Raw genomic sequence first — 13,914 nt, 5'->3', positions numbered from 1 at the left:
CGAACCAATCGGTTCCAATTATCGCTTCGGGTCTTTACAGAAATGCGAAACGTTTAATTGACTGATTTGTAAAAATTCGAAACGAGACATCTGGCTACCACAGTTAACACTTTAGGCCATATACGACACAATTTTTTCCTAAACTTGACAATTTTTACTACAATCTAATTATTTTTCTTTTCAAATTATTGTATAGAGACTTAAGGTCTCTTGACTCGAAGTTAGGCTGTAAGTGTTAGGAAAGACTAAGATGGCGGAAAGTTTCTTTTGACCTTCACTCGCGCGCGTATAGTAACTTTCTCTTTTCTACTGCAATCTAATTAAGTAAACCAAATTTTATTACGGAGGTCTTTTCTATTCTTGCATTATTAAATAAGTTCTGTTGATTTTGCGTGACTTTGCGTGCCAACCGTGCTTTCCAAAGGTGCCAATCGTGCTTCTTCCGTTCGACCCTGAAGACAACTTATTTCTTCCGTGCCGAATCATTCGGAAATACGCGTCGACATTCGCGAACGCTCGTTAAAGCGCATGGAAACGAATGGCGCCGGTAAAATCATCCGAGCAGAAATTCTTCGTCGAAGTTTCCGTTTTGAGGGGGAAACATGAAGTTGCTCGGAATTGAACCTAAACGAGAGGCTCGTCGACTTTCTCCGAGAGCTGCGTTTAAACGATAGGAAGAATAGTTTGCGGCCCGGCGAGACCATGTCGCGCTCCGGAAGAAATAAGTTCCTTAGCACGGTCCTGTAATTAAGCGTGGCAATTAATCGGTGCTTGATCAACGACAAGCGCGGTCTGGCGCGCTGTTGCGACGACATTAACTCTTGTCACACACGGTAAAAAGCTACTTGCTCGTCTACGAAACTACAACAGGCTGGATCGTTCTCACGGGAAACGCGTGCACCGCACTGGCTGTTCACAAGGAGAACCGAAAATTCTCTTCGCTCTGCCCTAATTTTGTTATATTGCCATTAGGCCGCGCGTTTTACGCGTTCTGCGCATTCTCTTGCTAATGGAAGACCACTTTGCCACATAGAGACACGCACTCTGGGGATCGTCGAAATTTTTACTTCGCCTCTTTACGCAACCTTCGGCTTCTTTAGTTTGTTTAATTGGACTCGGTCACGCTCTGCGAAACCGAGACGCGCTCTGGTCTTCCTTAAAATTGTCTAGCTCATCTCTCACGCAACTTTTAATTTCTCTAATTCGTACGATTAAATTTTTCTCACATTTTCTGCACAGAGACGCGCTCTACGTCAAACGTTTCAGCCAACTTTGTGCACAATTTTTATGTTCTTCACTTTGTTTAATTAGTCTCTGCCATACTGGATAAAAACACACTCCGGTGCTCGTCGAAATTTTTAGTTCACTTCCTGTCCAATTACTAGCTCTTTTAATTGGACTGGGGATATACCTAATAATATTATTCTTAACTTAGGAAAATGATTGAGAGACAAAGGAAATTTCTGTTTGACCATTTCAAAAGAAAAATAGATGGAATTTGAAGCAGTGAATACATTAGAAGAATTCAAGGATAATATTATTTTTAATTTACTAAAATCGTTAAAAAACATGGTCAATTTCTGCTGGACTTTAAGACAAAAGTTTAAGAAAACAGTTTTTGAAACAATGATATATCAGAAGAACAGAGGAATAATATTATTTTCAGTTTGTTTTCAATTTATTGGGTTGAGAGTGCGTTTCGCGTGTGACTTCGAATTTGTATTTTGCAGAATGCTCAATTCGCTGACATTTTAAAAATGGTCCCTGCCACAGCCAGGCACAGTGCGCCGTTTTCGATCACGATCAAGCGGACACAAGCTAACCACTACCTTGCAACACTCGGGTAACATTAAACACTAGAATTCGATAGAAACGTATAATTGCATAGGTTCGCAACAAGCTTTGGATTAGCACGCCTCAATAGAGACTTTGAAAAGGTTCAAGCCTGCTGGTAACAGGAAGCGAAATCGAATATGATCCAGAAGTTGATTAAACCACGCACGTCTCTGTTCGATAGGAACACGTTGATAATTCCAATAAAAGCTACTTGCATTGAATTCTATATAGATAACGAGTGTGGTTCCTGAGGAATCCAATTATCGAATAATTCGTTACACAATAATAACCACAATCACGCATTAATGGCGAAATAATTACACTGTGGCCGGCGAACTCGAAACCGGCATTACAAAGCGTGCTAATCTAAACCTTACTGCTAGTTGAAACATTTTAATGTTCTCAAAACATGATTATCCTTTCGGAGAAATATTAATTAACAGCAGACACATTGTACGCACGGGGTCCTGGTTAAAAGGTATAACATATCGACTGCAATAAACGAAGGGTCAAGGGTCACTGCAAGCTGGATAAGGAAGTTCAGAAAATAACAGAGAAATACTACGGAAACACCATTCACATAAAACACGTTTATTGCCGCGGCGGCGAACAAATCATCGGTCACTTAATAACGAAAAATCGACGTGCTGCGAATTGCTTTAACCTTTCTACTAGAGCAGCGTACGAGGGTGGTTCGAATGTGCCGAATTTATTAACAATTTACCCGCCATTGACGTGTTAAAATGAAGCTCGAAAATATTCTACCCAACAACAAAACCAAAGGAAGTCAATAGACAATGTTAATTGAGTCGCTGTTGAAAAATTGGCTCGGAAAAATTGACCCAGAGATCCTTAAAAGACTTATGTGAATCTTATACGCGATAAAACATTATTAAATAACCGACAGGTAATGTGTTAGTGGTTGTAAAATTGCACTGCGTTGGGGAAATTAATGTGTTAGAACCAGTAAGCCTTGAATAATGAATCTTGCAAAATACACATTTCTCTTGGTAATTTTTATAAATAATATTTTCGTGTCAGAATTCTTAAAATCTGATATTCTCGCTGTAAATGCATAAAATCCGCAGTCTAATGATGAAATACTGAATGATTGCGTGTGCTGTACCGAAGGGAAGGTGTAGGGAACTATTATTATTATACGGGATAAGATTATTAGTAAAAATTGGGACCGTGTGAGACGAAGTTTGCAAAAATTCAGCAAGCATGCACCATGCGCTGCACAAGCTATTGTTGAACACCGACGTGTTTTACGCATTGCCAAGTAATTACGGCTTAACCCGTTTCCCCGGTCGGTTTTAATTCCGACATACATATCAATTACGCGAGCACAGCGCGAGGATCAAGAAGACCATTTATTTCCGGCCCCGATACTTCCGGTTCATAAATCATCACGAAGCAGCACCGATGCATCAAAAAACGGAGGCCGTCTTCGAACAAGAAGAAACTACGTCACGGCGCTACGGAATCTCGAAATAATCTCCAAAAGGGAAACAGATGCACGCGAAAAAAAGTCAGGCGAATGCAATTCCATTAGACGCACCGCCAAGGGAAAAAGCGCACTGACGTCGAAATAAAAATAGACACGAAATAACACTTCAAATTCAAATACCTTTTTATACAAAAAAAAGTACCTTCTTGCCAAATACAAAATTTCATTCTTTAACGAGTTTGATCAGCTCGAACATATTTTCAAATTCCATTAATCTATTCGCTGCTTTAAATTGCAGTTACTGCAGTTAACGCGTAAAATCCGAGATCTAATTGTTTCTTCAGTATAATTTTTGCAAACCGGTAATTGTTTGGTAAGTATTTTATGTACACTGCATGGACCTTCAAGCGTTCCAGATATCCACACAATGTTTAGTACAAGTCCGGATTTTTAAATTAATTTTCATTCTTTTCGTGGTTTACTTTTGCTTAAAGGGAATTGAAGGAACACGAGGCAACGAACATAATTGGACGCTATTCCGCAAACATGGAAGGGCATACAACAATTTTGTGGCACAAGGACTTGCAAAAAGATTGCAGAAACTTAGGCGACCCAGTATGCAGACGACGTCAGTAAGAATAGGGTCGCAGGACGAAGGGTGAAGGGCCTTTGGGGATTTAGAAACTCGAGGGAACTATATGCGCCGGAAACGTAGAATTTGGATTCCGTAGGATATTTTTTTCTTTTTTTTTTTTTGCGGTCAGGCAGCCGTTTCAAAGCAGAGTGCATCGTTGGGAATCAGTGACGATGTTAAAATCGGCGCTGGTGCATTAAAAAGCGTGGCGGAGATGCAACTGAAAATAGGATGCACCGGAAACAAAGGGTGTCGGGTGCGTGGAAATGGAGGTCGGCCGGATATTACCGCGAAGAAGCGAATGTTACTTATGGCTGTCGCGGTCTCCGGCGATGAAACTAATTAAGGGACGGGGGATGGCAACGATAATCGTAATAATTATATCTGGAGCGTAATAAAAAGGACAACGGGGGGTCCGCGCGACGCTCGGGACCGGCGTACGTGCAACAATTATTAATTAGAGGCGTGCGGGTCGGTGCAGCGTGCAACGATTACAGGAGAGCACACGGTGTTCCCGATTAATCCCTGAAATACGAAGTGAACCGGCCGTTTTCAGCTGGTTCTGCTTGTATATTACGTCGCGGGCCCTCCACGACGACGCCCAACTTTTAATATCCACCGTAATAAGCAGCCGACGCCGACGCCGACGCCAGCCCCCGTCGCGATATTAACAGTCCATCAGCTCCCCTTTTGTTTAATAATTCTCGCCGGGGAACCAATAAATCCCAACTTTTCCACACCTCGCGGCTTGCCAATTTATCACACCAACTTCTCCTCAACAATTCTTCCTGAAGCAAATAATCGCGATCTTAGAAAATTGAATCAATTAATTACTCCCAACAAAAGATCAAACAAATTTAATTTTTGTAATTAATTCTTCAGTACGCAATTCGTCTCACCAGGAAAACAGATACATTCAAAAAGTATGCTGAAAATAATTCCCCTCCGCAAAGAATTGAAATTCTGAACAAAGTAACCAATCCTCTTTTTCGATTTTTAAAAATATGCCTCCTAAAATAAAAATTTGACAACCCCAGTTTAATTTAAGATCTCGAAAATGTCAAAGTTCTTTATAGGTTAACAATTTTCTACTTTGATCTTCAGAAATTTGACACAAAAAATATTTAGAAGTTGCCCGATTAATCCGAATTCGTTAAAGTACCTTAAACCTTGTAAAAAAGAACAATTTTCTACTTTGGTATTAGCTTTCCATCAGCTCTCTCTTTGTTTAATAATTCTCGTCGAGACTCGCTCGAATAAATCGCAACTTCTCGACCGTCTCGAAATGAATTCAACTTTCCGAAATTCTTTTTTTTCCATGTGCCAGTTCGCACACTCTTCCACTTCCGACTTTTTCGGACTTTGCTAGTCCTACATATTTTTCGAATTTCCGATTCCCCGAGGCTTTTACTATACAATTTATATTCTCTTCTTCGGTCCTGTAATTTTTCGCTCCCTTTTGACATTCTAGTTCGCGCTCTTCTGCTTTCGCTCGAATTTCTAGCAGTTTTTCTTTCGACGCTTCTGATTCACACGGTTTTCCAAAGTTCCGATTTGTTCGCTTTTAATTTATATTCTCTTTCTTTTAGCCGTGTGATTTTTTGCTCCTTTTCGGACGTCCCAGTTTGCACTTTTCTTCACCCGCTGTTTAATGTACAGCCTTTTCACGTTTTTAGTTCGCACGTTTTTGGAAGTTTTGATTTGTACGCTTTTTAGTTTCTAATTTATGTTCGCTTCCTCTTGGCCTTGTGATTCTTATTCTTCCTTGGAAACTTTTCAGTCCGCGTTTTTCTTCTTTCGCTCTCTAATGTGCAGTTTCCGTGCTTTACGTTTTTTAATCACACTAATTTCTAATTTATGTTCACATCCTTTCGGTTTCGCGATTGTTATGCACCTTTTTGAACGTTCTAGTTTCACTTCGTCATCTTTCAGGTTTTTCTTCTGACGCGTCTGATTCAAAAGAATTTTTCAGAGTCTTTACACTTTTTAGCTTCTAATTTATATTCTTTTTTTTTCGGCCCTCTAATTTTGACCAACCCTTTTTGTCGTTCTAATTTGTACTTTGCTTCCCGAAGCTTTCTGACTTTCGTATATTTTTTGGATTTTCTTATTCTATATATCCTTTTTTAACGTTCTAATTTGCTCCTCTCTTCTTTCAACGTTCCACTTTGTACATTCTAATTAGAATTGTTCTTTCTCGGAAAGTACAAAATTGTATTTTCCCCTCTCTCTCTCTCTCAGCATCCTCATTTTCCTCTTTTGGCTTCCTAATTTACGTTTACTTTCTTCCAACATTCTAATTTGCACATTTCCTCGGGAATTTGTAATTTATACTATTCCCTTCTAACGTTCTAATATATATATATAATTTCATTCTAAACATACCAGCTACTATTTGTGCAACACACTAATTGAAACTCGCAGCAAAACTTTCACGACACTCGTGCTTCCTTCTCAACAAATGAGCTGTTTAATTAATTTCACAAAGTTCCGTTGTCAAACAATTAATATTTTCGCGTCGTTAAAACTCGACAAAATTTTGCGACGTGTGTCTCTTTTCACGTTGCGATGGCGGCGCAGCCTCGACGAGAAGTATTACCATCCTTTCCGCGTTTTCTGCGACAAAAGCGTTGTTTCGCGAACAATTTGCCGCCGCGCAATCGATAATAACGCGTCGAACTTTATAATTGAAACCGTAACGAGGTTGCAGGCATGCTTTTTAAATAGTTGTAATCACGTTTCGGCTGGAAATGTTTTGGAAAGGAACAAGTAGGTGCTCGAAGCTTTTTGATTAACGGCTAGCGTGTCCATTATTAAACCGATCGTGTATTAACTCTTAACTAACGGAGCCCGAAGGCCTGACTACATAATTAACAAAGTGGAATAGAGCGCCGATAAATGGCGAATTTCGCTTGTTATTGGCTATTCAACTTTTTTACGGGCTTCGGGCCCGAGTTTTAACGATACATCGAGAATAGATTGGACGGAGAGTTTCGGTCGCGGTATTAAAATAATTCATAAAACTCGACGCTCTGGAACTGTCGAAGTCTTTATTTTTACCGTTCCTTTTATCGTTCAACGGTGTGTTTCGTCAGCCAATCTACGAGAAATACAGAGAGAGATAGAGAGAGAGAGTTAATACACTGTCGCGCTGATGGCCGAGCATAATTGATAACGTCGATGCGATTGTACGCGATTCCCAAGCGGAAAAATGCGTTGCAAACTTTCGAGCACGCGCGCTCTCCCGCGAGCGCATAAAACGAATAGTTGAAAGTTCAAGGCGCGACAAATGTTTTCGTAAATTACAGCAAGTTTTAATGAGCACTTCTGAAACGCGACGCGGCAGACTCGGCGACAGTAAAACCACTAAAAAATTCGGAGATTGCAAAAATATATTCCCAGAATGGGGGAAACCCGAAAATGTTTACTGTCGAGACACGATAACAGAAATAAATATGCTGTTTGGTACAATCGTAAAAACACTAGCTTTACCAATTTTTCTAGATAATTAAAAGTATAATTTTAAGAGAAACTTTTACTGGAAATTAAGAATTGTACTGTTCAAGGCAATTGCAAAGGCTCTACAAACTGTTATGCTAATTTTTCTAGATGATCAATGGAGCTTCTTCGCCATCAGAAAAATATAGTTTTTAATAAATTGTAGGTCAGGAACTGGAATTTCAAGGGGAGTGGGCAATTGTTGGTTTTCACGTTCTGTTGGAAAAATTCCAGCTGTTTCGTTAGTTCCCTGGAATTGTTGAAAGCAAGCTTGACATCAGCTGATTACTTGGCAATCAACGTATTATGGCGACGGAAAGCGAAACTACTGTAACTGCAGTTCGTTCAACGAGTCGAGTCGCTAGCTGAAAACAAATGCACGTGACGACCTGTTAAATGGGACAGATTTCGATTCACGTTCTTCAGATTGCGAACGCATTACGGATAACGAGATGCCGTGAGTTTAGAGCGCAGCTTTAATTCGTACTGATTCGTAATTAATCTGGATTTGATGTGTTTCGAATTGGAAAATGTTTCTGTTAGGAGTTAAATGCATTGAGTATCGAAAACTGAAGAAACAAAAAGATCAAATGAACGAATAGCTGGTGTAAATAGCTTTATGGATTTATAGTTTATCGAACCGTTAAAACACAATGAAATACGAAGCTTGAGAACATTTATTATAATTTTAGGTCAGTTTTTATTACTGTGAGAAATAAAATTTTACTCAACACCTATCTCTCTCTCTCTCCCTCCCTCTATCTCTCTTAAAACTTCCCTATAAAAGTGAGAATTTGCATAAACGTCGGCAGTCTACTGATAACATTAAGGTCATCCTAGTTGGGAGGACAGTTATTATGGTTGGAGTATGTATAGTCGCGCAAATTACTGAAGTACAAGAGAACGTGCCACAGAAATTAACATTTTTTTGATACTACGAATGTTGTTCTCATTACGATTTTTGTAACAACGAGAATCTGCTATATAGATCCAAAATTGTACAAGAATTAATTATTAGACTGGGGAGGTTCGTGCATTTGCAGCATCTTTTAAATAAAATATATCTCGCAAGAAAATTGATTAGAATTGTTATTGTACTACACTTTGAGCATGAAAAATTCTTTATAAAGAATAATAATTTGATGTCGATCCTGGGGAAATCTGTTTACTTCGATTCCATCGAACTGATTAAAATCCTTCACAAAGTAAACAATCTTCTGCTTCGTTTTTCAAAAGTGTGCCTTCAAAAATTGAAAAATTAATGTTCCTCATGAAGTAAACAATTTTCTGCTTTGATTAAAAAAATTTTTTTAAATTATCCAATCAATCCCAGAACAAATTTGTCGTAAATAAAACACTACTGAATGCATTACAATTCTTTACAAAGAGGAGAATTTTCCAAATCTACCTTTAAAGATTAAAAAATTGTCTAATCAACCCCAAACACAATTTTTATCAACATAGCTCACATATTCTTTGAGAAACCAGATAGTACTGTCGAACACATTCAAATTCTACTTAAAGAAATCGTCTTAAATTGTCAGACAAATTAAAAAAAATTTGTTTAAATTGTCTAATCAATCCCAGTCGAATTGTGATCGAAGTATCTCACATTACGTGTAAGAAACCAAATTCTTTATTAGGGAAACAATGTTCTGCCGCGGTCTACATAAAAATGCCTTCAGAAATCGCAGAATAGTCCAACCAACTCCAGATTAACTATGATAATAATGAAAGTATCTCAGGAATGTTGCATAATATTTACAGCTCGACGGGTAAGCACGATCCGCAATGCGTCCGAGTGAAACGCAGGCCGACATTTCATTTATTTGCGTCGAGTCGACTCGTCGAGCATCTTCGAGGAGACAAAGCAAGATAAAGCAATACAAGGCAAGACAAGGCAAGACAAAGCAAGACAAAGCAAGACAAAGCAAGACAAGACAAGACAAAGCAAGACAAGGCAAGACAAAGCAAGAAAAGGCAAGGCAAAGCAAGAGAGGACAAAAAGAGAATCTCGATAGAGCTTCGCGAGGAGCCCCATCCAGAAGCTTACTGCACTCAGCCTCGTCTGAGCCGTCCGTACAGTCCAGGTTGCCGTCGCACATCCATGACAGTGTCACGCACTCGCCGTTCCCCGAGTGACAGGTGAACTGTTCCGCCGTGCAATTCTTCACCCCTATAAGATAGATGACAATCGAATCCGATAGATGAGAATTGATCCGTGCGAAGGATCCCTCCTCTCGATGACATCGAGAGAGACCAAGCGCAACCCCCGGGTGCGTGCTCGCGAACTCTCTGCGCGAGTGTTTCATCCGTGCAGCACCGACGACATTGTTCGCGGTCTATTTCCGTCGAGAGCCGTCTCGAGACCCGCGAATTGCATCCCCCAGGGTCAATTGCACTCCGAGGCATTTTTTTATTCCGCCGCCGACGGCTTTCAACGCGACCCCGCGACCTTACCCATCTCGCCCCGGGAATAATTATCGTGTAATGTAAAATCTCGGACGGCGCGGCGCGCTGTTACACTTTTCGCGTTTCAGAATAAAACGCCGTTTAATGCAGCTGCCGCGGCGCATAGGACACGGTGTCGAATTTTTACCGACTTTCAGGACTCGACGCAACGAGGACACTGGAGCTTTTCAACCCTCGTTTCCTCCCACGTGACAATTTCGTGCGACTCTTACCGAAATTGTTTTAATGTTGCTCCCGTTTACGATTTTCGATGGAACTTACGAATTTCATTCCATTGCACCGGGAACGTTTCCGAATTTCGACCGATTTCCAAGGGTTGCCGGAGTGAAAAAAATAGAGATTTTTAACCCTTGTTACGTCTCTTGTAAAAATTTCTTATATTTGTTAGTGGAATGTTCTTCCATTTTGATACGGTTTTTGATTTCGGAAGAGGGGGCTTACATATTTAATTATTTGTTGTTTTGTAAGTATCATTTTGTCAGCACTGTGCCAACTCGACACCAGAATATTACAGCACGTTCATCAATCAGACGAAATTCATAAATAACGTATAAATTCAGTTATTGTAGACTGAAAATTTTCATTTTTACCGATTATTCGTTAAACTCTGGAATGAGGAGAAATGTTCATTTTTACCGATTATTCGTTAAACTCTGGAATGAGGAGATATTTTCATTTTTACCGATTACTCGTTAAACTCTGGAATGAGGAGAAATTTTCATTCGCCAACTAAATGATTCCTCGAGGTTGAACTAAAATAATTTTGGTTAATGTACGCGGTTGCTCGCGTTTCAGGAACTTGCACATGACACGAATTCATACAGGTCTGCAGTCTAGTTATCACACATTAAAGCCTGTAAAAATTCTGACAATATTGTCGGCGGGAATGTTAATTAGACTAATTAATGCAGATTTTGCAATATGTAAATTAGTTTCTGCCTCTATAAAAGTATTATTCTGATAATTCCGCATGCCAGCAAGATTACAAACAGAGCGAAAGAAGATTTCACCCCAGTGTTAGTTAAAACATTAACGCAGCGGTCTCTGAAACCGCGGGTTACTGCGATTACAGGATAAAAGATGGAACAATGTAATTTAACACTCGCCCGCTTTTAAATAGTAATAAAAATTAGCTCAGCTAAGTAGAAAATCATATTTGAAACCAGCGGGATTTTTCAATGTTACACGAATCAGTTAGATCAATTAGCTAGATTGAATCGCTACCTTGGAAAAGAGCAATGGCGGCAGAGGCGGCGGACGGTATTAATTAATTGTCAATTATAAATCAACTCCAATCCAGAAAGCGGTCGAAATTAGGTTGCTTTCCTCTATTCATTGGCCCATTTCTTTTTATGACTGTGTGCTTTACGTATTGCTTACTTTATTTGCAAATTGCACTGTTGCTTTGGGAGCTCGTGGACTGAAAGTTCGGAGAACATGAAATTGAGTATGTTGCAAAATGTACAGCACGTGGAAAAATATGTTCTATTGAAACATGAACTGTATCTCATTCCGAAAAAAAGTATGATTTTTCTGGAGTAGACTTCACGTAGAATTTTCCAATATCATTTTAAGAAAATAAGAATATTGCATATATTTATTTATCGATTGAAAATATCTTCCAATGAAAGAAGAAGAAGCATACTATCAATTCGTGTTAATATGCAAATTATACTTTAGTTGTTTGCAGTTACCATTAAGTCATAAAAATTCAGTCCAGGAACGTACAGACAGAAAGTACTTGGACAGAACGAATTTATGCATCAAGAAACAATGGAAAAAATAATATAAATCATTCATAAGATGTTGAATCAAGGGGTGTAAGAGAATAATTTTAAAAAATCCGTACCAGATTTTCAAATACAGTTATTTTGGATCAAGGAAATTACGAAATTTCGCGTCTTTTCTTCGCCAAATTTTTCGTACTCGCTGCAACAAACCCAGCAATTCCAACTATGTGAATAAAGCCACTATGCATTCGAGGACAGAACTGCCTGGACCCCGAACAAATTGAGAAGTCCACGAGCAATTCCACTTAAAAAGACTTCCAATTTCGCCGTCGCGAAACGGTACACATCGGCACGGTTGCAGCAGAGTTCCAAAGGGGAGTCATAAATCCCGCGAACATTAATATCGGCGAGTAACTCGAAACGCGTTCCGGTCGCGGTAATCGGTCTAACAAAACAGTTTTCAAATCGTCGGTTCGCGAGGCGTGTGCATTACCTGATAATTTTCCTTCAAAAACGAGAAAGAGAGAGAGAGAGAGAGAGAGAGCGAGAAAAAATGATTCCAAGTTCTTTCGTTCTGGAGGCCGGTCGCGGGGGTTTCGAGGGCTGATATTTACTTTCCCGGTAATTTATTTTCTTCCGGTGGCCGACTCGCAATTCCGCACCGATGGGAAACGAGTTCACCGGTTAGGGGGATGCAATTTGCGATTCGAAGAGGCGAGAGCGTCCCCACCCCCACCCCCCAACCCCCTCCCTAATAATCCGCCGTCTGTGTCGGCTGTTTCCGTAGTTTTCAGGGCTTTGCCACGGCGTGCCCTCTTCTCAGTCCTGCCTCGGTCTGCCTCGCCTCGCCCTTGGCCCTTCCTGACCCAGGAAGCCGTGCATCCAACGATCGACCTACAGACTTATCGATAACTTACTGCCGCAATTTTTCTCGTCCAGCCCACTCGCGCAGTCGAGATGATGGTCGCAGAGCCAGCTCCTCGGTATGCACTCCCCCGAGTCGCACTTGAAAGCCCTTTCGCTGCACGTTTCCAAACCTTTTCATCGCAATCGTTCCGTCATCATTCCTTTCTTTCTTTCCCGGTCCCCCCCCCCCTTAGGTCGCAAATGCCGCGCGAAAACGCCCAACGCCACCCACACCCACGCGAAACCCTGCGTAGGACGATATACCGTCCAACAACGATTTTCCGTTTTCGTAATCCTCAAATCATTTCATTTCGCCGACAATGTTTATTTACCGTTGAAATATCGTCGATAATTGTTTCACCGATCTGGTCTTTTCACTTGCAAAAATCCGTGGACACTCTAACCAGTGGATCTTTATGCAAAATAAAAATTGTCTGCACAAATTGCAATAGGAACGAATGTAGAAATATACTTCTTTCTCAAATGACTCGAATAAGTTAGAGATCTATACTTTAAAATTTGTTTAATCCTACTGTTCTTTCGAATTGCAATTACTCGTTTATGGCATAAATGCATAAAATCCGCAGTCCACCGAGTAATTATTTCGAACATCTCCGTTTGTATCGATGGCGAATAATGTAAAGCTTAAAAGATTTCGGATCGAATAACGAACAGCTCGGTCAACAAATAACCGAATGACGACTAATTATTTATTCATTATTCGTATTTGTATAATGTCCAGCACTGCGCCCCATCGATCCAGCAATCCTGTCGGCGTTAATGCGTCGCTAATGCGAGCTCGCGAACGTTATGAACGATTTAACGGTGCGCGCGTTACCCGCGGACTAATTGAGTTCTCTCCGCAGGCGGATTTTTTTGGTTTTTGATAACAAGCTGCGAACGATATCCTCGATTAACCGAACGACCTCGCGATTTTTCTGGGTCGAAAGGGCAACTTTTCTTCTGCGGTGGAATTTCTGTTTGGCGATCACTGTTTAGGGGTTGAAATTAAAATTCTTGACGTGCCGGACTCCGAGGACTTCCGGTCAGCTTTCTTTTTGGTCTGCTGAGTCGGAAATATAATTTTCTTTTGGGAGGACATCGTTTCTGGGGGAGTAAAATTCTTTTTTAAATGGAAAATCCCGTTTGGAGAACCCTATTTTGGGGGTGAAAACTAAAATTCGGCGGTCGATTCGAGGGTAGTTTGGGAAGCTTGATGCAGTAGACTCCGAGGACTTCCGATTAGCTTTCTTTTTGGTCTCCTGTGCCGAAAATATAATTTTCTTTTGGGAGGAAATCGTTTTTGAGGGTGTAAAATTCTTTTTTAAATGGAAAATCCTTTTTTGGAGAACCCTATTTTAGGGGTGAAAACTGAAATTCGTCGGTCG

At 40.3% G+C, this 13,914-nt stretch overlaps 1 protein-coding gene across 9 annotated transcripts in view; it reads right to left on the bottom strand.

Annotated features, from left to right (window-relative positions):
- The window catches only part of LOC143354797 (low-density lipoprotein receptor 2), an 82,066-nt gene that overhangs the window by 8,335 nt on the left and 59,817 nt on the right, over positions 1 to 13,914 (bottom strand). For 3 of the 9 annotated variants that reach the window (XM_076789127.1, XM_076789126.1, XM_076789131.1), the window contains 2 exons: positions 12,538 to 12,657; positions 9,472 to 9,594 (listed from right to left, as the gene is read on the bottom strand). The exons of 2 other annotated variants lie outside the window; for them this stretch is intronic. In XM_076789127.1, coding sequence (XP_076645242.1) covers positions 9,472 to 9,594; positions 12,538 to 12,657 — 243 coding nt within the window. The remainder of the gene's footprint in view (positions 1 to 9,471; positions 9,595 to 12,537; positions 12,658 to 13,914) is intronic. 4 more of the 9 variants (XM_076789135.1, XM_076789128.1, XM_076789132.1 and 1 more) reach the window with 2 other exon arrangements.

Source organism: Halictus rubicundus, chromosome 6 (assembly GCF_050948215.1).
Source record: "Halictus rubicundus isolate RS-2024b chromosome 6, iyHalRubi1_principal, whole genome shotgun sequence".
Taxonomy (NCBI): domain Eukaryota; kingdom Metazoa; phylum Arthropoda; class Insecta; order Hymenoptera; family Halictidae; genus Halictus; species Halictus rubicundus.
Note: the sequence above shows the minus strand (reverse complement) of the source record. Positions and strands in the feature narration are given on the sequence as shown.